General features: G+C 35.0%; 2 protein-coding genes and 1 long non-coding RNA gene across 8 annotated transcripts in view; 2 read left to right on the forward strand and 1 right to left on the reverse strand.

The window, feature by feature from the left end:
- PJVK (pejvakin) overlaps nt 1-10,003 on the forward strand; it is a 53,611-nt gene extending 43,608 nt beyond the window's left edge. The window contains exons 1-6 of one of the 5 annotated variants that reach the window (XM_032479780.1): nt 163-394; nt 2,948-3,143; nt 3,673-3,814; nt 6,902-7,019; nt 8,622-8,720; nt 8,911-10,003. In XM_032479780.1, coding sequence (XP_032335671.1) covers nt 3,743-3,814; nt 6,902-7,019; nt 8,622-8,720; nt 8,911-9,203 — 582 coding nt within the window. In that variant the 5' untranslated portion in view covers nt 163-394; nt 2,948-3,143; nt 3,673-3,742 and the 3' untranslated portion in view covers nt 9,204-10,003. Of the gene's footprint in view, nt 1-162; nt 395-1,650; nt 2,202-2,947; nt 3,144-3,672; nt 3,815-6,901; nt 7,020-8,621; nt 8,721-8,910 lie in introns of those variants that run through there. The other 4 variants (XM_006194566.2, XM_032479778.1, XM_032479781.1 and 1 more) reach the window with 4 other exon arrangements.
- Nucleotides 10,004-13,102: 3,099 nt separating this feature from the next.
- Nucleotides 13,103-25,600, reverse strand: FKBP7 (FKBP prolyl isomerase 7). 2 transcript variants are annotated; one of them, XM_006194565.3, is made up of 4 exons: nt 24,819-25,600; nt 23,643-23,794; nt 17,437-17,567; nt 13,103-13,428 (listed from the first exon to the last, which is right to left on the reverse strand). In XM_006194565.3, the coding sequence occupies exons 1-4, from the start codon at nt 25,016-25,018 to the stop codon at nt 13,267-13,269; spliced, it is 645 nt and encodes a 214-aa protein (XP_006194627.1). In that variant the 5' UTR covers nt 25,019-25,600; the 3' UTR covers nt 13,103-13,266. The 2 variants fall into 2 exon arrangements, with proteins under 2 accessions (XP_006194627.1, XP_006194626.1); XM_006194564.3 differs by having other exon boundaries at nt 17,437-17,570; nt 24,819-25,588.
- On the forward strand, nt 23,713-24,800 carry LOC116663686. The gene is made up of 3 exons (XR_004319963.1): nt 23,713-23,814; nt 23,920-23,979; nt 24,275-24,800. It is a non-coding gene; the product is annotated as an uncharacterized LOC116663686 (long non-coding RNA).
- Nucleotides 25,601-26,140: the final 540 nt, after the last annotated feature.

The raw sequence follows: 26,140 nt of genomic DNA on the forward strand, positions 1-26,140 counted from the left end.
CCTCGGCCCAGCGGTGCTTGGAGACTGCAGCTCAGTGCCCTTAAAAGGAGCCCGTTTCCTGCCCAGAGAGAGGCTTGTCTTTCGGGCAAGCCTCATAGGCTGTGAGGCCTGAAGCTCAGCCTTTTTTTCCCCTTTATTTTGGGCGGGGTTGGGGGCCTGGAGGAGGAGGGCTGCTTCGCTTTAAGAAAATGATTTCAAAATTCCAAGTGCAAAATTTCCAGAGAGCCTCCCTGAGCCTGGGTGCGAAGTCTGAGACTCGCGGTATATGGACTCCTGAGGGCTGCGGTGGGCTCCTGTCCAGGAGGCCGGCCTTTAGGTGCTCGCGGGAGCGTCCGGAGATCCACTTTTCTCCCCCCAGGGTGGGCTCCATTGTCTTCGAGGCTTAGGTTGAGTGGTAAGTGCTGGGCTAGCAGATACCAGCAAGGCACATTAGGTGTAAAAGAAGGCTTTTCTGTTGACCCGATTCCAATTAAATACTGTTTCTGCACACTTGTGGTGGTTGTAATGGCGTTTGCCTGGGATGCGCCACCTTTGGTGGGAATCACACGGCGACATTAGATGTATCATTTCTAGGGGTTTTTCTAGCCATTTGCAGAAATGACTCCTTGTGCTTTCTCGTTATTTTGGAAGACAGTCTTGCAGTAATGCTATTCAGACGAGGAGACATTATTAAAAACTATATATAAGCCATACTATAGAAACTATATATATAAACCATATATATGTAAATGATATATAAACCATATATATATAAACTATATGTATAAACCATATATAAACTAAACTATATATATGAAGAATATATACAAACTATAAACTATATGTAAACCGTATATATAAACTATATATATATGTAAACCATAAATATATATAAATAAACCATATATATATATACATACATATATATAGATGACTCTCAAACCTGGATACTTGAAAGCAAAATGAAAAGAATGTCCAGAATCAAATCAAAGGGACATTTGAATTAAGCCTGTTCTTCTTCCTCCCCCTCATCCCTGTATATATGTATATATCTTGATTACTATCCACTGTTATGTTTTAATGAATCTTATTGTAAGTACCACATAGCCACTATTTCAAAACATGTTGTCCATAACTGGCAGTCGGTAGCAGTGCATTATTTCAGGACTCAGATTTGTTTCTAAAAAGTTTTAGCCATACAATTCCTTAAAAACACGCGTAAACTTTATGTAGCTCTTTTACAGTTTGAGTAACTAGGATAATATGGATGAAATGAAAAGAAAACAAGTACATCTGGATCTCATTTCCTAGAGATGTCTATGTGCCAGCTTCAGAGTAAGAAACCTGTTGAATGAGAGTTTATACTTGTATGGCTTTAATTTAGTATTTTATAAAATTATACATATAATTGTTTCCTTATATTTGTGAATTTATCTTTATATTAATCACTTGGTTTTTTAAGTATATAAGGAAAGTGAACGAAATGTTCAAAGAAGGAACTATATACCATGAGGATTCAAAACAGTACTTTTCTGTTGCCAAAATTGGCATGATGGACTTGTGAAGGAATTCCCTTTGGACTAGATCCACTGTAGATGGTGTCCAGGGTTAATGCCAGTGGCTAAATTGCATTGTTCCCTACGGGGTTATACGCTTCCTTCAAACCTGGCACACCACTATTAACTGTGACCCTCATCAAGGACATTGGTGATATTTTAAAATTACTAGTTTTTTGTGTATATTTTAGTGTTATAGACTGCAGTTCCCAATTAGACTTGCTTTAGGATATCAGTTTACACTGTTAATCTATAATTTATTACTTGAGCACACCAGGGGAGGCAGTGTTGTGAATTGTACACTGGTAAGCTACTTAATGAAACCGTGCTTTGTATTTTTAACGTGTATAATTATATTTAAACTCAAGCAAGACTTAGGCTTGTCTGACTCCCTTTGAATATATGGATTTGTTATCTGAGGGTTGCAGCTGATGGCGTTTTGATACCATATTAATATGTTTGCTGCTGCTACCAAGAGCTTTGTCAAGCAAGTTGGAGATGGAGGAAGATTAGTTCCTGTTCCAAGCCTCAGTGAGGCTGATAAATACCAGCCTCTGAGTCTGGTGGTAAAAAAGAAGCGATGTTTCCTGTTTCCTAGATATAAATTTACTTCAACACCTTTTACGCTGAAAGATATTCTTTTAGGAGACAGAGAAATTTCTGCAGGTAAGTTTAAATGTCTGTGAGTGACTACCCATTCAGCTGTATCATTGGTAATCTAAACGTAGACTGTATATGCTTCTTACGTTTGTAATATTTACATATTTTTATTAATGAAAGCAACTTTTATTATTGTGGCAGTAATAATATTATTCAGATTAACAATGCCTAAAGTTTGTATAATATCAAATCTCTCATTGGTTGAATAATTTTCAAGTGAATAAAATTATTTACCATATAATTTAATTACAGTTATTTTAGGAATTATTTCACCAAGTCAACTTAGAATATGACATAACAATATATTTCTTCATCTATAAAACGAGGGTATTACTTAATCTTACCTATCTCACATGGTCAAATGAGAGAAAATAATTTCTATTTATTTTTTGATTCAGTTATTATGGTTGGTAAACTGAAATGTATTATAGGCTAGATTAGGAAATAAATTGACATTTTAACAAATTTTTTCTTATAAACACTAATTTTCCTCTCAGCTAGCCAGTGGATCATGATGCTTAAGTATTCTGCTAGCTGAACAGAGAATTTGAGTTCATTTAAAGTACTCTGTATATTTATTTCTTCTTCTTGTCAGATTAATTCAATTTCTCTTTTCAATTGTGATTTGAAACGTTGCCTTTCTCAACATTTGGGTAATCAAGTTTTAAATAGTAAACTAACATGTTACTGTATATAATTTACTATAGACGAATTCAAGACATTTAAAAAATATTGATTTCTTTTCCTTAAAGGTATTTCATCTTATCAGTTACTGAATTATGAAGATGAATCAGATGTTTCACTCTATGGAAGGCGAGGCAACCATATTGTGAACGACGTTGGAATTAACGTTACTGGATCAGATTCAATTGCAGTAAAAGCTTCATTTGGTATAGTAACCAAACATGAAGTGGAGGTATCAACGTTACTCAAGGAAATTACTACACGGTCAGTATAATAAGTCTTAATATACTTTGATGTTGTCATTAAATATTTTAATTATATAAACTTCATTACAAAGAATGCTTAAAACATTCATGTTATAGTTTACTATTGTGCTTTATTTATTTGACTTGTTTGAAATACTACAAATTAGTAATATATCCAAATTTTGGGTAAGTGTGGATATCCAAAATCATTCTGTTTAAACAGAATATTTAATTGTTCTGCAGAATCGCTTTGGCTCTGCACACATTTGCTAAATTATCAGATTAAAAGAATTCATGAATCTGCTTGCAACAAATATACTAAGAGTCTCTTCCAACAGACTCCTATAATAAGCATGTTTTAAGAAAATGGAAAGGAGAGGCAGATAATTAAATTTCTTTTGTGCATTCTTCCTGATTTATATTAGGGCTGCCTTGATTTACTTTTAAACAAGGTAGATCATGAATAATAACACATGATAAGCAAAATATGTATTTGATTATATGTAATTAGATGTTATAGATTCTTGAGAATGTCTTCTTTATTTTAGAAAAATTAATTTTGACCACAGTTTGATACGTCAGTCAAGGAGCAGCAGAAAGGCAGTATTGTGTGTGGTCATGGAAAGCATTCGAACCACACGACAGTGCTCACTGTCTGTGCACGCTGGAATTCGTGGGGAAGCCATGCGGGTAAACCACATTCATCAGACTTCTCTTACTAAAAAGCTGCAATAGGAATTTTGTTTTAAAGTACTCAGCTTATAATTAGACCTGGGTATTTTGTCAAATGTTAAGATTAAAGAGCTGCAGTGTATATAGAATTTTTCACAGTAATGATTTTATTTTAGAATGTGAAAAAAATCCAAGAAAATTTGAATTATAAATGTGTAAAATAATGCAAACAGAACACTAATCCTTGTGAAATAATGTGCACAATGGAGTCCCTCCTATTACTATTTATGTATATATTTTTTAATTGAAGTATGGTTGATTTACAATGTTGTGTTAGTTTCTGGTGTACAGCATAGTGATTCAGTTATACATTTTTTAATCATTTTTTTCATATTATTTTTCATTATAGATTATTATTAGATATTGACTATAGTTCCCTGTGCTATACAGTAGGACCTTGTTGTTTTATCTATTTTATATATATAGTAGTTTGTATCTGCTAATCCCAAACTCCTAATTTATCCCTACCCCCTTCCCTCCAGTAACCATTAGTTTGTTTCCTATGTCTGTGAGTCTCTCGCTGTTTTGGAAATAAGTCCATTTGTGCATTTTTTTTTGATTCTATGTATAAGTGATAGCATGATATTTGTGTTTCTCTGTCTGACTGACTTCAAGTGGTATGACAATCTCTAGGTAAATCCATGTTGCTGCAAGTGGCATTAGTTCATTCTTTTTTATGGCTGAGTAGTATTCTATTGTATAAATATACTACAACTTCTTTATCCAGTCATCTGTTAATGAATATTTAGGTTGTTTCCATGTCTTGGCTATTATAAATAGCAATACTGTGAACATTGAGGTGAATGTATCTTTTTGAATTAGGGTTTTCATCTTTTCTGGATATATGCTCAGGAGTGGGATTGCTGGATCATATGGTGACTCTATTTTTATTTTTTTAAGGAACCTCCGTACTGTTCTCCATAATGGCTGCACCAAATTACATTCCTACTAAAAGTGTAGGAGGGTTCCCTTTTCTCCATACCCTCTCCAGCATTTATTATTTGTGGATTTTTTTTAATGATGGCCATTCTGACTGGTGTGAGGTGATACCTCATTGTAGTTTTGATTTGCATTTCTCTGATAATTAGCAATGTTAAGCATCTTTTCCTGTGCTTATTGGCCATCTGTATGTCTTCTTTGGAGAAATGTCTATTTAGGTCTTCTGCTCATTTTTTGATTGAGTTGTTTGTTTTTTTGTTATTGAGTTTTATGAGCTCTTCGTATATTCTGGAAATTAAGCCCTTGTCAGTTGCATTGCTTGTAAATATTTCCTCCAAATCTGTAGGTTGTCTTTTCATTTGGTTTATGGTTTCCTTTACTGTGCAAAAACTTGTAAGTTTGACTAGGTCCTATTTGTTTATTTTTACTTTTATTTCTATTTCCTTGGGAGACTGATCTAGGAAAACATTCTACAATTTATGTCAGAGAATGTTTTGCCCATGTTCTCTTCTAGGAGATTTATGGTGTCCTGTCTTATGTTTAAGCCTTTAAGCCATTTTGAGTTTATTTTTGTTTATGATGTGAGGGAGTGTTCTAACTTCATTAATTTACATGTGACTGTCCAGCTTTCCCAACACCACTTGCTGAAGAGACTCTCTTTTCTCCATTGTATATTCTTGCCTCCTTTGTTGTAGATTAATTGACCTTAGGTATGTGAGTTTATTTCTAGTCTCTGTTCAGTTCCTTTGATCCACATATCTAATTTTGTGCCAATACCACATTGTTTAGATTACCGTTGCTTTGTTGTATTGTCTGAAATCTAGAAGGGTTATGCCTCCAGCTTTGTTCTTTTTTCCTCAGTGTTGCTTTGGCAATTCTGGATCTTTTGTGATTCCATGTAAATTTTAAGATTATTCTAGTTCTGTGAAAAATGTCATGGGTAATTTGATAAGGATTGCACTAAATCTATAGATTGCTTTGGGTAATATGGCCATTTTAACAATATTCTTGACATCCAAGAGCATGAAGTATGTTTCTGTTTATTTAAATCATCTTCAGTTTCCTTTATCAATGCTTTATAGTTTTCAGCATCTAAGTCTTTCACCTCCTTGGACAGGTTTATTTCTAAATATTTTATTTTTTGATGTGATTTTAAAAGGGATTTTTATAACTTTCCTGATATTTTATTGTTAGTGTAAAGAAATGCAACAGACGTCTGTATGGTAATCTTGTGTCCTGCTACCTTGGTGAATTCATTTATCACCTCCTATTAGTATTTAAATGTTGTTTTAAGAATAAAAATTGAGTGCTTATGTTGAATTCTTATATTTTTAAGTAATGTGGTTCATACTTGAGTTTTTAAAAGTTGAATTTATATTTTTACATTAATTTTTGTAAAATAACATTGTCAATAGTCAAACATACTTCATTCATTGTTAAATCCTTTAAAAATCTTGAAAGTTATATGTTTAATTTTTAGCTCCGTTATACTATTTGTCCTTGTCATTCACCTAATAATGATACACAATAATGACTTGATTTGTTTTATGAAAATCAATTATTAGAAAGATAGGGTACAATGATAATTTTTCAAGTCTTTGCAAATGAAGTTTCTGTTCAGTGGCTACATTTAGGTGCCTACCCAGTCATTTAATATTGGCTCATTTGGGAGGCATGAACTGAAATATACATTTACTTAATTGTTGGTGATTGCTTGGAAAAGCTACTGAAAGCTCTGGGGGCTTTGGAACAGTGGACAGAGTAGGCTAAAAACAACTGTAGCAATTAAAGGCAATAGGTTTGCTGTTGAAAGAAAAAGATTTCTATGTCAGGGAGCATTACTGTTGTGGTAGCACTAATCATTGGCTCTGATACAAAGTAAATGTGAAAGTGGTGAGAGGTATTTCCTAAGGTAGATCATGAATCCTCATTGGATCATTTATTTGGATCTCTGTTATACGAAGTTTAATTCAAGTAGGACAGTTCTTTACTTGGAGAGGTGTTTTTTCTTGTTTTTGGTAGGATTGTAAAAAATGTTTTGTTTCTCCAAAAATCTATCTTTACATGTTATGCTCCTTAATGATGTTATTTATTTATTTAATATAGTTTCATTTTATGGATGAACAGAATCCCAAGGGAAGGGACAAAGCTATTGTTTTTCCAGCACACACAACCATAGCTTTCAGTGTTTTTGAACTCTTCATTTACTTGGATGGTGCCTTTGGTGAGTGAATGATTTGCATGAAACACTGAAATGATTATATTTTTAAAGAAGGATTTAATGAGAATCCCTGTCTCTGATTCTCCTTTCTCAATACCTCATAGGAGAAGAGTGATGCTGTAAGTACTGTCAGTCTTGTGCTTGGGCAAAATAACCCAGAAAGACCCTTCAATCCCCTTACCTATTACCTCTTTCCTGCTTCTTGGTGAAGGTGGTAGACTTCTCACCATCCCACGTACATTTATGAATAGGAGGTGGAATACATTCCACTGACAGAGTATTTTCTTGACATGGGAACATAAAAAATGACCTTCCAATAGGTAGTTTTTGATGATAAATAGAGTAAGTAGACAGTAAGATGCCTCAAGGTGTCAGAGCACCCAAACTAGGATACCCAAAGACAACTTTTCTTCACTTTTTCCTATCATAGACTCAGCTCCCCTCACCCCAGACTCTCGCTTAAAAAACCCTTAAAGGTACAAGTGCTTCCCCTAAAATTGTCACCTTATATAATACTTCAGTGCAGCTTCTACATTTCACAGGTTTTAAGGTTAGGAGACCCATCAGCTCAAGTCTAGGTGTAGCCCGAAGGACTAGGCAAGGGAGCCCCTTAGCCATGGTCATTTATAAACATTTTTAGACCTGTTTTTGTTTCTGCAGTTCTGTTGGAGGGAATAGAGTGTCCAGAAAAAAAATACAACATGCTAATTAAATTCTATTTGGGATACTAAAGGCTGTAGGTTTTTACAATTATATTGATCATTAGGAGAAGTATAAACTGATAGAAATGATACATCCATCAAAATTTTAAATGTATATATGTATGTATTTTAGCCTTATTTACATTTTTAGGAATTTATCCTACAGATAAACTTACATATATGTGAAATGATATGGGTATAAGGGTATTCAGTTCATAATAGCAAAAGATTGGAAATAACCTTGAGCTATATTATCAGCAATTGGTTAAATAATGGTGAACCCACACAACAGAATACTATGAAGCCATTAAGAATTAGGTAGCACTTAAGATCCTGATATAGAATAATCTTTATGATTTTTTTTTATTTAATTATTTATTTTTTTGTTTGTAGGGGGAGGTAATTAGGTTTATTTGTTCATTTTTTTTTTTTTAATGGAGTTACTGGGGATTGAGCCCAGGACCTCATGCATGCTAAGTTCCCACTCTAACACTGAGCTATATGCCCTCCCCTCTTCTATAATATTTTAAAGAAATGTGTATCTAACTACTGGAGCCCAAAGAATTTTATATATATATACATACTTACATACATGCATACAAATTCCTTTATGCCTGTGAAATATATAGAGTATTTCTGGAAGTATTCACAGTGTAAATACTTGTAAAACTGGGGTGTAAAACTGAGGTTAGGGTCAGCGCAGACTAGAGACTTATTTATCACTGCATCTTTTTTTTTGTACTCTTGAATTTTGTATGATGTAAATATTACCTTTTCCAAAAATACATAAAATTTAACTTAAAAAAATAGAATGAATAGCATGTATCAGCATTCAACCACAACTTAAACTCCTAATAAAATGAATTGTTCAAATTATAACACCTTCTAAAATTCTTTTTTATAGACCTTTGTGTCACTTCTGTGTCAAAAGGAGGATTTGAAAGGGAAGAAACAGCAACGTTTGCACTACTGTACAGATTGAGAAATATACTATTTGAAAGAAGTATGTCCACTGAAGATTTTTTTCTTCTCAGATTAACACGAGACTATATATTCAATAATCCTGTCTTTAAGGGAGAATTCAAATTTAAAAACCATATTTAATGATGGTTTAGATTCACATATTTATAAATGCAGCTTGGCTATGTATTTTTTATTTGATTTCTAACACATTTCTGTTTTTGTCTCTTTAGATAGAAGAGTGATGGACGCCATTTCTCGTTCACAGCTTTACTTAGATGATCTTTTTTCTGACTACTATGACAAACCTCTCAGCATGAGTGATATTTCACTCAAAGAGGGGACTCATATCCGAGTTAATTTACTTAATCACAATATTCCAAAAGGACCTTGTATACTCTGTGGAATGGGGAACTTTAAAAGAGAGACCGTTTATGGATGCTTTCAGTGCTCTGTTGATGGGCAGAAGTATGTGAGACTTCATGCAGTTCCTTGTTTTGATATTTGGCACAAGAGAATGAAATAAAGTGGAAAGTGAATGTACCCTTCTGGTATTTTAGGTGCAACCATGCTACCCACCTTTTCAAAATTATCCAGGTTTGCTTTGATGAATTATAGCCAATTAAAGAGGGAAAGGAGCAAGAAATTGACCTGTCGGGGCATCATTTTTCCCATCTCTAAAGAGGAGATGATAATGGTGTCTACCTCATAAATTGTCATGAAGGTTAGTAATATTGTTTATACTGAAAAAGGTTTAAATATAAAATTCAGAATGTAGACATTCCTTCATAAAATCTATCAGTCACTTTAGAAGTATATTTTGGGATTTAGTCTGTCATTTTAGATAATTTTTTGCATAGAGATTTTCTAAATACCAATTTTATTTTAAATTAGCTTTTAATTTAGCGTTTCAGGATGATAAGAGTACACAGGATGATAAAAGTACACAAAAAGCACCTTATGGTGCTTTAACTATTGCCCTAGGTCTGGTAAAGTGAGAAAAATATGTTAATAATTTAATGTAATCCTAAATGTTTAATTGTGGTATCACATTATAAGCACACTGAGCTCAGTGCAGGGTTTTGTGTACACAGTTAAGGGTGACCGATAGTAACAGCCTGCTGTTCTGTGATGAACATATATAGGTGCTTGCTAGTACTGTCTTCATAAAAACTCACTACTGTCATTTTAAAGTTAAGGCAGCTGGGACACGTTTCTTTTTTCCTTTGAAAATGTTTAAAACATTTAAAATATTCAGTTCTGAGAGATCTTTTTCATCTGCTGTGTAAGATATCTAAAACTTTTTCTATACACAAACAACTTAAATTCTTCATTTGCTATGCATCATTATTAAAATAATTACAAAAATACTGTGTTAAAGTTCTAGAACTCCATCATCAAAAAGTCTACAAATAATAAATGCTGGAGAGGGTGTAGAGAAAAGGAACCCTCCTACACTGTTGGTGGGAGTGTAAATTGGTGCAGCCACTGTGGAGAACAGTGTGGAGTTTCCTTAAAACTAAAAAGAGTTACTATATCATTTAGTAATCCCACTCTTGGTTATATATCTGGAGAAAACTCTTAATTCGAAAAGATACATGCACCCCAATGTTCAAAGCAGAACTATTTACAATAACCAAGACATGGAAGCAACCTAAGTGTCCATCGACAGATAAATGGATAAAGAAGATGTGGTATATATACACACACACACATACACACAATGGAATACTACTCAGCCATAGAAAAGAATGAAATAAGCCATTTGCAGCAACATGGATGGACCTAGAGATTATCATACTAAGTGAAGAAGACAAAGACAAATATCATAGGATATCGCTTATATGTGGAATCTGAAAAAAAAATGATATAAACGAGCTTATTTACAAAACAGAGATAGACTCACAGACATAGAAAACAAACTTATGGTTACCAAAGGGGAAAGGGTTGGGGAGGGATAAATTAGGAGTTTGGGATTAACAGATATACACTACTATATATAAAATAGACAACCTACTGTATAGCACAGGGAACTATAGTCAATATCTTGTAATAACCTGTAATGGAAAAGAATTTGAAAAAGAATGTATATCTCTTGATAGATAGACAGATGGATAGATAGATAGATATAAAACTGAATCACTTTGCTGTGCACCTGAAACTAACACAGCATTGTAAATCAACTGTACTTCGATTAAAAAAATTCCAGAACTCAAAGTATATATTATAGCACTCACTACTAGGTGTATGCCTATGAAGGCATTAGACAACTGTGTAAATACAAAATACTTGTATACTATATGTAGAATGATTAAAATTTTATTTTTTAACTTTTTAAATGTGGTTAGAGTTTTAGAGTAAATCTCCATATTCATTCAACATCACCTGTAATTTTTTAAAATACAAGTTTGAAAGTACTTTGTATGAAAACAATGGGACAGAAAGGGTAGAATTAGAAAGTTTGTATTATAGAATAATTTCTAAATGTATCTTTTATGGTATTTTTGTTTTGGGCAGAGTATATGATTCAAGTGCAAATATGAGTAGACTGATCAAAAAAGACTCTAGTGACTTTTTTTATATGGATATAGAGAATGGGGGTGGTTTCCAAACCAGAACAGAATATTGTGTTATCAACTTAATTTACTTCAACTGAGCAGGCTTTTCTAAGGGAAGTAAAGGGATGAAAGTTGATGATTGAGTAAATGAGGAGTTATAAAACCAGGTATGGGAATGAGGAAAAATTAAGAGGAAAGAAAAGATAGTAAAGGGTTTTGTTTTATGAAGTGTCTAACTCTGTGCTATGCATATGTGATATCTACTCATCTAGTGTTTCTTTTTATTGAAGTATAATTGATTTACAATGTTGTGTTAGTTTCAGGTGTACAGCAAAGTGATTCCGTTATATATGTATATTTTTTCAGATTCTTTTCCATTATAGGTTATTACAAGATATTGAATATAGTTTCCTGTGCTTTACAGTAGGTCCTTGTTATCTGTTTTATGTATAGTAGTGTGTATCAGTTCATTCCAAACTCCTAATTTATCCCTCCCCCATTCTCTCCCCTTTGGTAACCATAAGATTGTTTTCTATGTCTGTGAGTCTATTTCTATTTTGTAAATAAGTTCATTTGTATCATTATTTTAGATTCCACATATAATTGATATCATATATTTGTCTTTCTCTGACTTACTTCACTTAGTATGATAATCTCTAGGTCTATCCATGTTGCTGCAAATGGTATTATTTCATTCTTTTTTTTATGGCTGAGTAATTTTGTATGTTACCCTTATACTTCTAAATTATAGGATTTCTGGCAGTATGTTTAAGGAGGTTAAAAGATGAATAATGAACAATGGTTTGGAAAGAGCAAGTTCCAGAAAACTGGAAAAAGCTTTGTTTTGAACTCACTTGTTTTGAATAGAACTCTTTACTGCGTAACCACACTTTTCTGCAGATGCAATAGGCAAAATCTTACATGTTCCAATAAATATGTCCTTTCTTGGGCACCGACATGATCTTCTACAGCATCTCTTTACTTCTTACTCTCAACAAGTTGGACCACGATGATTTGACCATGACACAGAATTGCCATGACACTTAATATCCTCATTTGCATCCTCATTTGCTATCCTCAAGTAGCCTCATGTGTAAAATAAATTCTACACATCAAAAATTTGATAGCATATCAGTTTGTAATGCTCATTCATTTTTAATAACAAGAACATTATGAGGAAGTGACATAGGATAGAGATACCTAGAGAAAGGGAAACTAAGAAATACCATAGCAGCAATTTAAAACTATTAAGACAAGAAGTTGGGGATGGTAGATATAAACACCTACGAGAAGAGGCGTAGTATGTTTATAATGATGTCTGAGGGAGGACAAGACTCAGAGTGGTACAGACTTTATTATGCCTGCTTTAAGATAGAGGTACAGAGCCTTTGGTCTGATCAAATAACTTTATAAACATTAGCCAATGGAACAAATATGCAAGGCCAGAAACTTGCACCAAAAAGCAGAGACTATGTTGAGGCTCTCTGTGGGACAGAGTTATACAACTAATACTTTCCTGCATGCATACTAAAGGAAGACTCTTTGGTCCTATGGTTTTTATATCCTACTATCTGTAATGCTATGAAACGTATAAATGAATGAAATGTTAAATTCCTGGGTCCCCATTGAATATTTAAAAAATATGGGGTACTTTAACATGCAAAATATTAGAAATTGGATATTTACATATTTATACATGCCATAAAGGTTAGAGTTGGGAAGAGTTTGCAGGTTTTTGACATAGATGTCCTCCAATAACCTGAAGGGGAAAAATTGCCCACTGGGATGCAGAGGTAGATTTCATGGTGATACAATTTGTGTTAACAGAATAAAGCAATAGGAAACACAATCAAGCCTTACCTGAAAGTTAACTTTGCAAAACAGTCTCACATTTATTATTCCAAAATTACATGTATTGAGGGGATCAAAATATGTTCATGGGGAAAAATAGAAAATACAACTTGGAGAAAAGTGACTGCTTTATATATAAAGTACAGTAGGTAGCTAAGAAAATTTAGAAATAAAAATATGCTATAGTTCATCATGTTGATACACATTGTATTCCTTAGGAGAAATGAAGCCATCACCATCATGGTCGTTCTTCTTAAAAATATCTTCTAAAACTGCGTTCTGATATGACTTGTCACGTGGCTTCTCATCTTTTTCAAATTCCTTTTTCAGGTAGTGATTTATCTAGAGGGCCAAAATAATATTTCTTTAATAAAAAGGTATCACAATAAATTTTCAGCAACTTTGAAGAAATGTTTACATAAAGAAACTCGTATCTAAGACTACTTATAATAAGTGATATAAAATTTTTGAAAGCTATTTGAGGTTTTATTTTATCAACCTTTGAAGCAAGTTTCTGAAGAGAAACAGATCTTCAAATTAGCTTCCCCTGAGATTATAGGTGGTTAGTGGTACATACTCAGAGATTAACATCTGAATTAAATTTTGTTGAAACTAAATGCTTTCCAGTAATCTACACTGTCCACATTATCAAAGGAAATTCACTCTCAAGGATTCCCTTAGTGAATAAAATTCAAATTGGCATTTCTGTAATCTCTAAAATTAATATGCTGTGTAGTGAATAAAACCAAACCACAGATTTTGAAATAAAATTTAACTTTCCTAATTTTTCTATGCTTCTATAGCTCTCCCCCAATCTACAGACTATGATAATCTCTCTAATAATAATGTCAAATAAAGAACAGGTATTCTGAAGTATTCCCTTTTCTCTATGACATTTCTCTAAGCAAAGACACATAAGTACAGCCTAACGTGGTAGCCACTAGCCACGTATGACCATTAAGCACTTGAAATGTGGTAGATCAAATTGAGACAAGCTACTGTAAGGGTAAAATAAACCACAAATTTTGAAGACAATAAAAAAGCATCTCATTGATAATTTTTATACTGGTTTCATGTTGAAATGGCAATATTTTAGATATGCTGAGTTAAGCAAGATATATTAATTTCACTTGTTTTACTTTTTTTTTTTTTTTTTGAGGCCTCAGCACTGGATTTTCTTGACTCCCTGGCAGAGAGGAGACATCTTTTGGGCAAGTGCTAGGGGGGCTGGGTGAGTTCGGGGCACCTGAGGGAGTGTTCCTCATCTGTGTGGTATGAGGCTCAGATTTGGAGCTGAGGGTTAGTGGATGCACTTGGAGGCTTAGCTTGGCATGGGGGGCCTTGGTCTGGGGAGGGGGAGACTCTGCCAGTGAGAAATGGGTGGTCCTTCATCCTTTGGGTCTGCAAGACCCCTGGCGGAGAGCTTTTTAAAGATGTGGCTACAAAAAATTTCTAATTATATATGTGACTCAATTATATTAATTGGAAATTATATATATTACATAAATAAATTATATATACTGTATATTTACATATAATAACTAAATAAAGCAATGCATGATGATTTGAAGATAATGTTAAGCAAGGCTGGGTGTTTTAGAAGCAACAGTGTTTTTGAAGGCTGAAGTTGAACCCTGAGTGGTTTTTAGCAATACATTCCAAACTCAATCCATTGTTGAGTAAGCCTTATTTTAGAATGATCAATGAATCTTAATGAAGGATCTATCAACTGTTCTCAAATGGGACTTCAGTCCTATATGAGAAAGATGCATTTTTTTCTTCCAACTGAGCCTCCTATGTAGGTGCAAAGAATTTTAAACAGCCTCAAGTATTCCTCAGTTTATATGTAAGTAAATATATATATATATATTAAACCAATATTGCTGACTCTCAAAATGTACTTTCCTAGTACAATGTAGTGAAGAGGTACAAAAAGGCAGTAGGTAAGAACATGATCTTAATTTTGCTGGCAATGGGCTCCACACTGTTTCTATTTTGTAATAATGTAATAAAAATACTGTGTTTCATTTCTCCCCCATCTTATGTATACTGCAGAAATAACTGACTAAATCTTTCTGATGATGAAGGAAGGTAGTTTTAGTTCATGTTTCAAATCCAGACTTTGCTGTACACTTGGACAAGTAATTTAACCTCTCTGTACCTCAGTTTTGTCATCTGTAGAAGGAGGGAAATAGTATCTATGTTGTGGGATTGATTTGAGATTTAGAGTCATGTTTACAGGTGTCAATAAAAGACAGTTACTGTTATCATTCAACCATATGAAAATCAAAATCACTCTCACTTGTGATAATGCAGTTGATATGTGAGAAACATCTGGGCAAACCGTAGCTAAGCAGGCCACTATTTTGGCTTTTCTCTACTTTCACTCTCCAGAAAAGAACTGAAGGTCCCATAAGGTTTACTGAGGTGTATTCATAATGATGAACATGTCTCTTGGTGTGCAAGTGATACTGAACGGTCTGTGTGCACAGGCTGAGCTCTTGGGTACTACGTGAATTCATCTGTAGCTGCTGTTCACTCTAAAGAGGGTGATAAGGAGTCAACAGAAAAAACACATAGGGAACAGTTTGCCACCCCTTTAATTGCTGCTCTTCTTACAGAGCAGGGCGTGTTCCCACTCCCTTATTCCTCTTCCATCACTAACCAACCAAAGAGCTTCAGGGAAAAAGTCCTTACTAATATGGAGGAGGAAGTAGAATAAGGGTGGGTAAAGAATTGGAGAAGGAGAGGGAAAAAAACAGAGACAAGGGGCTCACTCCCATCATTTGAAATCAATGATCTGGTTGTGTCTTTTATTACTTAGGTGGTTTAGCTATGTGTATTAAACTGCCTCCAAAAAAGAGGGGAGACAGCTGGGCTACCTAATTTAAACAAAGAGTAGAGTCAGTGGGACTAAGTAAGGCACAAGACGTCACCGAAACAAGCATTAGCCCTGAAATGTCCATGATGGAAGTTCCCTGCAAGAGGCAGGGTAAACTCATGGTTAGAGCACAGTAGTGGAGCCAGATTGCTAGGGTTGCAATCCTGTTCTGACACTTAGAGCTGTGAGACCTTAAGCTAGTTACTTAACCTATCTGGGCATCATTTCCCCCATCTATAAGATGGAGAGGATGACAATAGGGTCCCACCTCATAAACTGTCATGGAGATTAAATGAGTTCACACACTATAGGTTTATAATTGTACCTGGTACTGAGAAAGTGTAACAAAAATTATTACTTCAAGATCTTTTTAAAAAAATAAGTGTTCATTATATGAGTTTCATGTGTACACCATATTTCAAATTCTGTATACACTACAGTGTGCTCATCATCAAAATTTAGTTTCTGTCTGTCACCATACAGTTGACCCTCCTTACCCATTCCACCTTCTCACCTCCCCTCTGCCCCTCTGGCAACAACTACTCTGTCCTCTGTATCTGTGTGTTTGTTTTTGTTTGATTTCATTCATTTGTTGTTTTTTTAAACATTCCACATAAGAGTGAAATCATACAGTGTCTGTCATTCCCTGTTGGACTCATTTCACTTAGCATAATACTCTCAAGGTCCATCCATGTTGTTGTGAATGGCAAGGTTTCATTTTTTTTTTAATGGCTGAGTCATATTCCATTGTATACCTGTGATACATGTTCTTTAGCAATTCATCTATTGATAGGTTGTTTCCATGTCTTGGCTATTATAAATAATGTTGTAATAACACAGGACTACAGATAGCTTTCCGAAATAGTGTTTTTGTATTCTTCAGGTAAGTATTCAGAACCAGAATAGCTGGATCATATGGTGGTTATATTCTTAATTATCTGAGGAGGAATCTCCATGGTGTTTTCCAGAGTTACTGCACCTTGAGATCTGTACTGAGCCCTCAATTCATATATAAGACCAACTGGGGTGCAGAAGCTAGGTGACTGAACTCCTGGCCCCGGTTTACCAACTTTCTGGGCCACAATTCAAAATTCTTGCTAGCTCTTTTAATAATCTCATGTAATCCTCACAATCCTATGAGGTGGCAATTATTTGCCCTATTACAAATTCCTACTGTGCTGCTTGAAAAAGATCTGCTCCTGTAGTCTGGAGGCTGGAAATGCCCTGTAGAGATTATTTTGGGATTTTAATGACCCTCTTGCAGGGAGAAGGGAAATTGAACAGGTTGACTTAGTTTCAGGTTTTATATTGAAAAGCACATTTTATTCTTGGAACTTAATTTTCTGTTACCAGCTCTATAAAAGGAAAGTAGCCCATATTAGGTAGAACTAAAAAAAACAGTTGTAACACAAATGTATTTAAATTGTGGGAAAAAATTAGATTGTACATATGAAATCTATTTGAATTACCTCGGTTTTAGAGAGTTGCCTGTCATTGTCCGTGTCTATCTGTTTAAATGTTTCAATGCTTCGTGGTCCTTTGGTCACAGCATAAAGTTCAATCTCAAAAATTAACGTTGCATCAGGTGGAATCTTGCCTTCTGCTAAAGGTATAAATTTTAAGAGTTTAACTTACATGAAGATAATGTTCAAATATTTATTCACTAATAGCCATTACAGCATTAAGATTATATTATTTCATACATATAAAAACTGCTTTCTAAATATTTTTTAGGAAAAATTTTTCCATATGTTTTCAAAGCAAGATAGTTCTAAGGACCTAGGGGACCATTATGTCCTCAATAAATTGAAATAAATATAAATCATGTAATTTTTATTAATATACCCAAACATTATAATGAGGAGAGAGCTAGTGCTGAGAAGAAATTCACAGAAAAAGTCAAAGATCAGTACCTTTTAGAAAATGATTTTGTTCAATTATTTGGAAGTATGAATAAGATATTTGTGTTAATATACTTGTCTTTCAAATTCTTAATAGACATTAAAAAGTAGTGCTATGACAGAATAAACCAGTAAGAATTTTATGAAGATATTTCTAACACAATAAAACCTTTTAAGTATTAAGTTGAATAGTTCTTGTTAATAAAGTTAACCTATTTACTGATGTCATAGATGATTTTAGCAGGCTATGGGCTATTTCAAATGACCAGTCATAAAAATGAGCTGCAGAAATGACTTGCTAAGAGGCATGGGTGGCTTGTGTCATCAGCACATTATAGTCACTCAAATATTTGTTGAATGAATGACCTCTGTCATTTATTTAAAAAAATGAATGTTTGTTCTTTGAAGGAAGTAGTAATTTAAAATGAAAAAGTGGAGATTTCTCACTGAAGAATCTATATATAATCCAAAGAAAAAAAGCCTGAAAGTTACAGCCAAAAGGAGAAGTGAATCAATCATCTCCAAAGCCAGGACATTAAAAAAAAAAAATCTATTCATGTATCACATGACTAATGTGACCATCCCAACAAATGTACCACATGTTACCTGACTTTAGAGTAAAAGAGCTAGATCATTAGAGCAATGATCATTTTTACAAAATCCATTCCTATTCTGTCCAGTTATGATCTGTTTATGACAGAAAAATAACTTCTGACAATAATTAATAACAAATTCAAACATAAATTCACATTTCTTAAGAAAAAATATTAGAAGTCAAAGTTTCCAAAAAATTCTACTGTAAACATAGAACATATTGCCAATTAAATTTTTCCTTGCAAAAAATTATAGTATAAAGAGGAAAATATGCATTTGCTATACAATTAATTGTATTTAGAGAAGCAGATCAAAGATGTAGGAGTTAATGTAAAGAATCTATACATACCACATGCACTGTTAATTAAAGCACTAACAACTCAGTCACATGCATTTCAAGACATGCAGGGGTGCTCTGTGACATGAGGCAAGGATACTGTGCAGAGGAAAGACTTCTTCTAGCATCACCTAAAATAAAGTTATAGCTAATGTTAGACCTTAATAACTATTTTATTTTTTAATTGAAGTAGTCAGTTACAATGTGTCAATTTCTCATGTACATCACAGTGTCCTAGTCTTGCATATACATACATATGTTTTCATATTCTTTTTTATTAAAGGTTATTACAAGATACTGAATATAGTTCCCTGTGCTATACAGAAGAAACTTGTTTTTTTAATCTATTTTTATATATAGTGGCTAACATTTGCAAATCTCAAACTCCCAAATTGATCCCTTCCCAGCCCCTCTCCCCCCAGTAACTATAAGATTGTTTACTATGTCTGCAAATCTATTTCTGCTTTGTAGATGAGTTCATAGTGTCCTTTTTTCTTCCTTTTTTTTTTTAGATTCTGCATATGAGTGATATCCTATGGTATTTTTCTTTCTCTTTCTGGCTTCACTTAGAATGAAAATTGCTAGGTCCATCCATGTTGCAGCAAATGGCATTTTATTCTTTTTTATGGCTGAGTAGTACTCCATTATGGAAATATACCGTAACGTCTCTATGCAGTCATCTGTCATTGGGCATTTGGGTTGTTTCCATATCTTGGCTATTTTATATAATGCTGCTATGAACATTGGGATGCATGTATCTCTTCAAATTAGAGTTCCCTCTGGATATATGCCCAGGAGTGGGATTGCTGGATCATATGGTAAGTCTTATTTTTAGTGTTTTGAGGAATCTCCATACTGTTTTCCGTAATGGCTGCACCAAACTACATGCCCACCAACAGTGTAGGAAGGTTCTCTTTTCTCCACACCCTCTCCAGCATTTATCTTTTGTGGACTTTTTAATGATGGCTGTTCTGACTGGTGTGAGGTCATATCTCATTGTAGGTTTGATTTGCATTTCTCTGATAATTAGTGATACTGAGCATTTTTTCATGTGCCTATTGGCTATTTGTATGTCTTCATTGGAGAATTGCTTGTTTAGGTCTTCTGCCCAGTTTTGGATTGGGTTGTTTGTTTTTTTTTTATTATTAAGTTGTATGAGATCTTTATATATTCTGGGAATTAAACCTTTGTCAGTTGCATCATTTGCAAATATTTTCTCCCATTCCTTAGGTTGTCATTTTGTTTTGCTTATGGTTTCCTTTGCTGTGCAAAAGCTTCTAAGTTTAATTAGATCCCATTTGTTAATTTTTGCTTTTATTTCTATTGCCTGGGTAGACTGCCCTAGGAGAACATTGCTAAGATTTATGTCAGAGAATGTTTTGCCTAAGTAACAATTTATTTTAAAAAGTTTATTCAGTCAAGATGTTGTTTGTTAAGCAGTTACTTATGGTCTACACAGCAGCTTTTAAAATAATCTAATCCAAGCTATCAAGTAAACTGTTATAAATAATGCAGGTAAACTAGCAGTTAACTACATTTCAAAGAGCACACTTTTGTTGGGTCTGAGTGTCCTTATAAGTAAAACAAAGGTGTTGGTGGTGTTACTAGTGAGATTCACTATTTTTCTATATATTGAAGACACCTCAAATTGAATATGAACTAGCTTCTTTCAAGTTAAATTTCTACATTTTTGCAGCAAGGGTCTGGCTTATTAACAGCTTAGGCAGACTGGGTAGTTATACATACCTAAGTATAAATTAGTTTACAAAAAGGACAAACTAAGTAGTCATTTGCCAGTGGGTCCTGGGACCCAGGAGGAGCATCTATTGATAAGGGATGTGGGTGCTCTAGGCAGAGAGGGGCATGGGTGCTGTGGTAGCAGGCAGAAGGTGAAGGTATCTACATGAGAAAGAGAAACTCTGAAAATGAGATTAAAGAGACTGAAAGGCATATATCATTTTGCCTAGAATTGGCCTCAACCTATGACAGCATTTTTAGGACAAGATTGCATTCAATTTAATTCATCTTCAATTCTCTCTCTCTCTTCCCTAGGTTCCTTTACAACTAAAAATAGGATACATAAATTATGATTCTGTGGGAGCTATTGTGACAGGACCAAATGATTGGCTAAAAGCACTGAAAATGAAGCTGTAGTTATCTGGAACTGTCTCTTTAGGAGTTTCAAATCTGTTTGGGTCTGACTTACACCTTTAACCAACCTGCAATCCAAACTGGGGCAGCGATTCCCTGCTTCTGCTGGAAAGAATAGGCTAGGGAATAATTTCTCCTAATGAGTAAACCAACAGCCTCAAAGAGGGCATGCCATTTCAATGAAGTATTGGAGATTAGAGATAATATATCATCATAGAAAATCTTTAATTACTTTAAATATATCCTAAATATTTAAAACAGGTGGAGTTAGCAAGGGATTTAAATAGAATAAGATAGAGATTCTTTATAATCTTCACACAGCAGTAGGAAGTAAGGACCCAACTGAGAATGCAAGATGGAAACTAGCCCTCTGCCAGACTGCCCATTTTCCCCCTTTGTAAAAATTTCTCTATTCTGCTCCACTTTTAATTTTAATGATTTTTGGAAAAATTAATGCATGTCTTTCCCTGTCTGACTTATTTCACTTATCATAATACCCCCAGGTCCATTCATGTTGTTGCAAATGACAAGATTTCATTCTTTTTTATGGTGCAGTAATATTCCATTGTATATATACCATACCTTCTCTATCAACTATTGACAGGCACTTAGGTTGCTTCCATGTCTTGGCAATTGCATTAATGCTGCAGTGAATATTGGGGTGCATATATCTTTATGAATTAGTGCTTTCATTTTCTTTGGATAAATAGGAGTAGAATTGCTGGATCATATGTTCTATTTTTAATTTTTTGAGAACATTTTAAGATTTTTTAAGTCAACTATACTTCAGTAAGAAATATTTAATACATGTACACATTAAAAATTTAAGCAGTACAATATATTACAGAGTGAAAAGAAATCTCCTCACCCTTGACCCTCAGGCCTCCTTCCCAGAAATACTTAATGTCACCAGATGGTTTCTCTTTCAGATATAGTCTATGTAGATACATGATGCATATGTGAAATTCCCCTCTTGCATGTAAGCTCATTGAGGATAGGGAGTTGTTTCTGCATTGTACACTGCTTTATGTGCAGTGCCTAGGACAGAGTCTGATACTGATGCTCAATAAATATTCATTGTAGGAATATATTCTGTCCCTCTTTATTTTAACATATTAATACATACGGCTCTACTTCATTCTTTTTACTGGCTGCACAGTAATCCACTGTATAGCTACAGCATAAGTTTTTAAACTAATTTCCTATTGAGGGATACTAAGATAGCATGCAGTCTTTTGCTACCCAAAAGAAGTCTGCAGTGAATGTTCTTTAAGATATACCTTTGTGCACATTCCTGGATTTGGAACTATGTGATCAGAGGATACGTGCATTTTAAATTTTGATAGAAATTACCAGAGAGGTTGAATGATGTACATTTTTGGCAATAACCTGTGTCACTGCTGCTTTTTCTATATCTTTGCCAACTTTTATGTCTTTGCTAATCTGATGGGTGAAAATGGTGTCTCATTTTTGTTTTAAGTTCTTTCTTCAACTATGAATAAAACTGAGTATTCTGGTAGGTCATTTGTATTTTTAGGTTAGTGAACCACTTGTTTATGAACTTGCCCATTTCTAGAACAGGTCATATGTGCTTATACATGCTGCAGGCACTTTCCTCATTTATCTGCTTTACCTAGGTTCTCAGATCTTACTCTAGGATTTAAAAAACAGGTAAGATCCCGAAAGAAGCAGTTCATTTCTTCAATATTTCAAGGCTTCTCCTGACTTTGGATAATAGTGACTAACAGCTTGTTTTATTCAGATGTTCTTTTTACAATGTTCCAATGGTGTCCTTTTACTCTAAAATCATATGTTCCAGGTTCCTGAGTTTTATAAATTTGACTTTGGTACTGCTTACCAAAATATTTGCTATAGACATTTATGTAGTAATAATACATACTAAAAACAAATTTAAAATGACTAAGTGGAGTTTTATAAAATATACACCATCATTATGAGTGTTGCCACTCTGTGGGATAAAAGACTCTGGCCAGAGATCTGTATTGCAACAATGTCTTAATTTCTTGATGTGTAAAAAGAGGGGATTGGGCTGGACTGGACTAGATACAGCTAAAGTTTACTGGACTCTATAGCCTATCATTATTTCCTCTATGATTTTTAGTTCAGTTTTTTTTAGCAATTCAAAATTTGTAGTTGTGGGAAAATACAAGTAACATAAAATTGACCATTTTAAGTACACAGTTCAGAGGTGTTAAGTACATTCACATTGCAACCTATCTCCAGAACTCTTTCATCTTGCAGAACTGAAACTCTATACCCATTAAATAACAACTCCCTATTTGACCCTTCTCTTCCTGGCTCTATTAATTTGATTACTCTAGGTACCTCACAGAAGTGGAATCATGCAGTATTTGTGTTTTGTGTTTGGTTTATTTCATTTAGCATAATGTATGCCAGGTTCATCCATGCTGTAGCATGTATCAGAATTTCCTTCCTTTTCAAGGCTGAATACTATTTCATTGAATGTATATACATTTTGTTTATTCCACCATCTGTCAATGAGCACTTGGGTTATTTTTAGTCTTTGGCTATTGTGAATAGTGCTGCCATGAATGTGGTTGTACAAATGTATCTTTGAGACTCTGCTTTCTGTTTTTTTGGACTATATACACAGATGTCTATGATTTATTTTTAAATATAACTTAGACATATACATATTAAAACACCTTACCATAGCCTTCCTTTCCATATGCCAACGAAGAGGGTATAATCACTTTTCGCTTCTCTCCAGGACACATATCCATCATTGCAATGTCAAGGCCTTTTATGACTTGTCCAAAACCAAGGACAAACCACTTGGGGTGGCCTTCATTTTGTGTCCGGCTATAATTAAAAACACTTAGGTAAGCTGATTTCAAGAAAAATAAAATCAAACTTTAAAATACAGCTGGCCATTAGTTATAATTTAAAATTGGAGTCCTTTCTAACCATCTCTTTTCCTATTTTAGGACTCATTCTGAAACCCCTGGTGGAGTGTTTGGGTCAAACTACCCTCATAATAGCCAGAGGTAGGATTTGCCCAAAGCTGGTCATTAGGAGTCATCTTATTTTCCTTTTTATTGTCATCTTTACAAAAACTACTCAACAGTTAAGTTTTTAATGGGTCTCCTGACGCTGACTTGCTGCATGGCTTGTCCAAATAACTTATTTAACCTCCCTTGGTTTGTTCTAAAAAACGATGGTGCAGGTTTAACCTCAAAAATCATTTGAACTGTAATTAAAATTTGTATCTTTTTTCTTATTAAATGTCTCTATTTTCTTCTAAATAGAAAGAACTAACTTTCCCCAATCCTATTTTTATAGGGTAATAGTGCAGATGAAGAAAAGACATTCTTGTAAGCAATAAACCACCAATTAAATCGGAGCAGGCAGTAGTGGGACGAAAGGGCAGATGGAAGGACACAGAGCCCAGAAGTCACCAGGTAATGTCATTGTTGTAGTGGCTTCTTGATACAGTTGGAAAGTGGCCCCCAGCCAGTAAATATCATGCTTATGAACACCAGATAATATCTCTTAAACTACTCGACAGGAAAAGTGTGAACATTCTTACAATCAGTTTCTTGACCTACTTCTACAGGTCTCAAGGATAATGGCGGTGGTCAGGGGTGAGTGTGGAGTAGTGTATCTGTGATAATTTCTTGGGCCAAATTTTTCAATAATTTAAAAACTAATATTCCGCTTAATAGGGAAATGCACCAAATCTGATTTCCCTTTCTAGGAATAAAAGGCTCAACTCTTACAAGAAAAACAAGAACCAACCAACCAACCAATTAGGCTTCTGGTTGGTGGCCGGAGGGTAGATTTATTGCATCAACTGGACCCAGGAGCTGTTCCCATCATTTCCTACCTGCAGTAGAATTTCGAGCCGTCTTTAGCCAAAAAGCCGTCGTAATGGGCATTTAGCAGGTCTCCCTTTTTGCTTGTCTTAGAACAGTTTTCTGGACGATGCAAAACTTCTATTTTCACTTCCTCCTCTCCCTTTTGCCCCTGAGCAGTAAAAATGCCCCACACGTAAAAGAAAACGATTAATCTAAATAAGAAATGCATGACTCCTGGAATTCGCCGCAGATGACCACCACGTACCCTCGTTCGTGTCGCTCGCGCCCCAGAAACCTAGTTCCGACGCGTGGCAGGCATTGTCCTACGTCACAAAGGGCGGGGGCGGGGCCTCGCTTCGCCCCGCCCGCCTCCCGGCCAGCGAATTTTTGCGTCTGCAGCTGGTCTTGTCCCCGCGGTACCACGCGCTTTGGCTGGCTCTCCTCAGTCTAAGGCAGTGGTGCACACTTAACGCCGCATCTCCCCGCTAAGTCGGCGTATTTTACAGCTAGTTTCCCCAGGGTTCAAAAGGAACGCTAACGTTACCCAAAATAAAGCTGGCAGAAGACGAACTAAAAAGACGGGATGGCGTAGTCAGAGAATACGATTACCATTTCTGGGCGTGAAAGGCTTCTCATCAGACTCTTAGAGAACTGGCAAGCATCGGGGGAAGCGTTTTGCTTCTGGGTTATCCTTGAAGCGCCTTCTCGGGGTCAGAGTCATGCATTAGGAGGTCCAGGCTAAGCCACACACTAGTGAGCAGAGGTGCTGCTCCTCCCCGCCAGCGTTAGAGACTTTTCCCGAGAGCCCACTCCAGCCGTTCCACACCCGCTGCTGGTTTGCGTTTCCTCCCCTCACCACTTGGGGCCGCCCTTGGTTTGAGGGCTTGTAGGCGTGCGGGAAAAGCTCTTGACAGGGTTGTTTTTCTTACCAAGTCTGCGAGATCGGTAATTATAAACATTGAACAGATGGGAAAACGAGGTGATTTGAGTATGGGCATTCTGTTTCAATCTCACAGCTACTAGGCAGCAGGGATTTGACCAAGTCCGACACAAAGTCAGCTTTATAACCCCACCTCCTAACATTTTAGTATGAAAAACTTTCCAACACACAGGAACAAATGAACTTTACTACCCTATTACCGCGGTCTTACAGCCTCTACTTGGATTCTGTCATTAACATTTAACTGCACGTATTTAATTTATTACACATCCTTCTGTCCATCTCTTTAGCCATCAAATCACCTTATTTCCAAGTGAATACCCAAAGACTTTTACCTAAACCACTTAAGGCCTGGGTTAGGATTTGGAAGGGGAGGTATGTTAACTACCTCGGTGATGCTAAGAAAAGCTG

The sequence above is a fragment of the Camelus ferus genome, chromosome 5 (assembly GCF_009834535.1).
Source record: "Camelus ferus isolate YT-003-E chromosome 5, BCGSAC_Cfer_1.0, whole genome shotgun sequence".
Taxonomy (NCBI): domain Eukaryota; kingdom Metazoa; phylum Chordata; class Mammalia; order Artiodactyla; family Camelidae; genus Camelus; species Camelus ferus.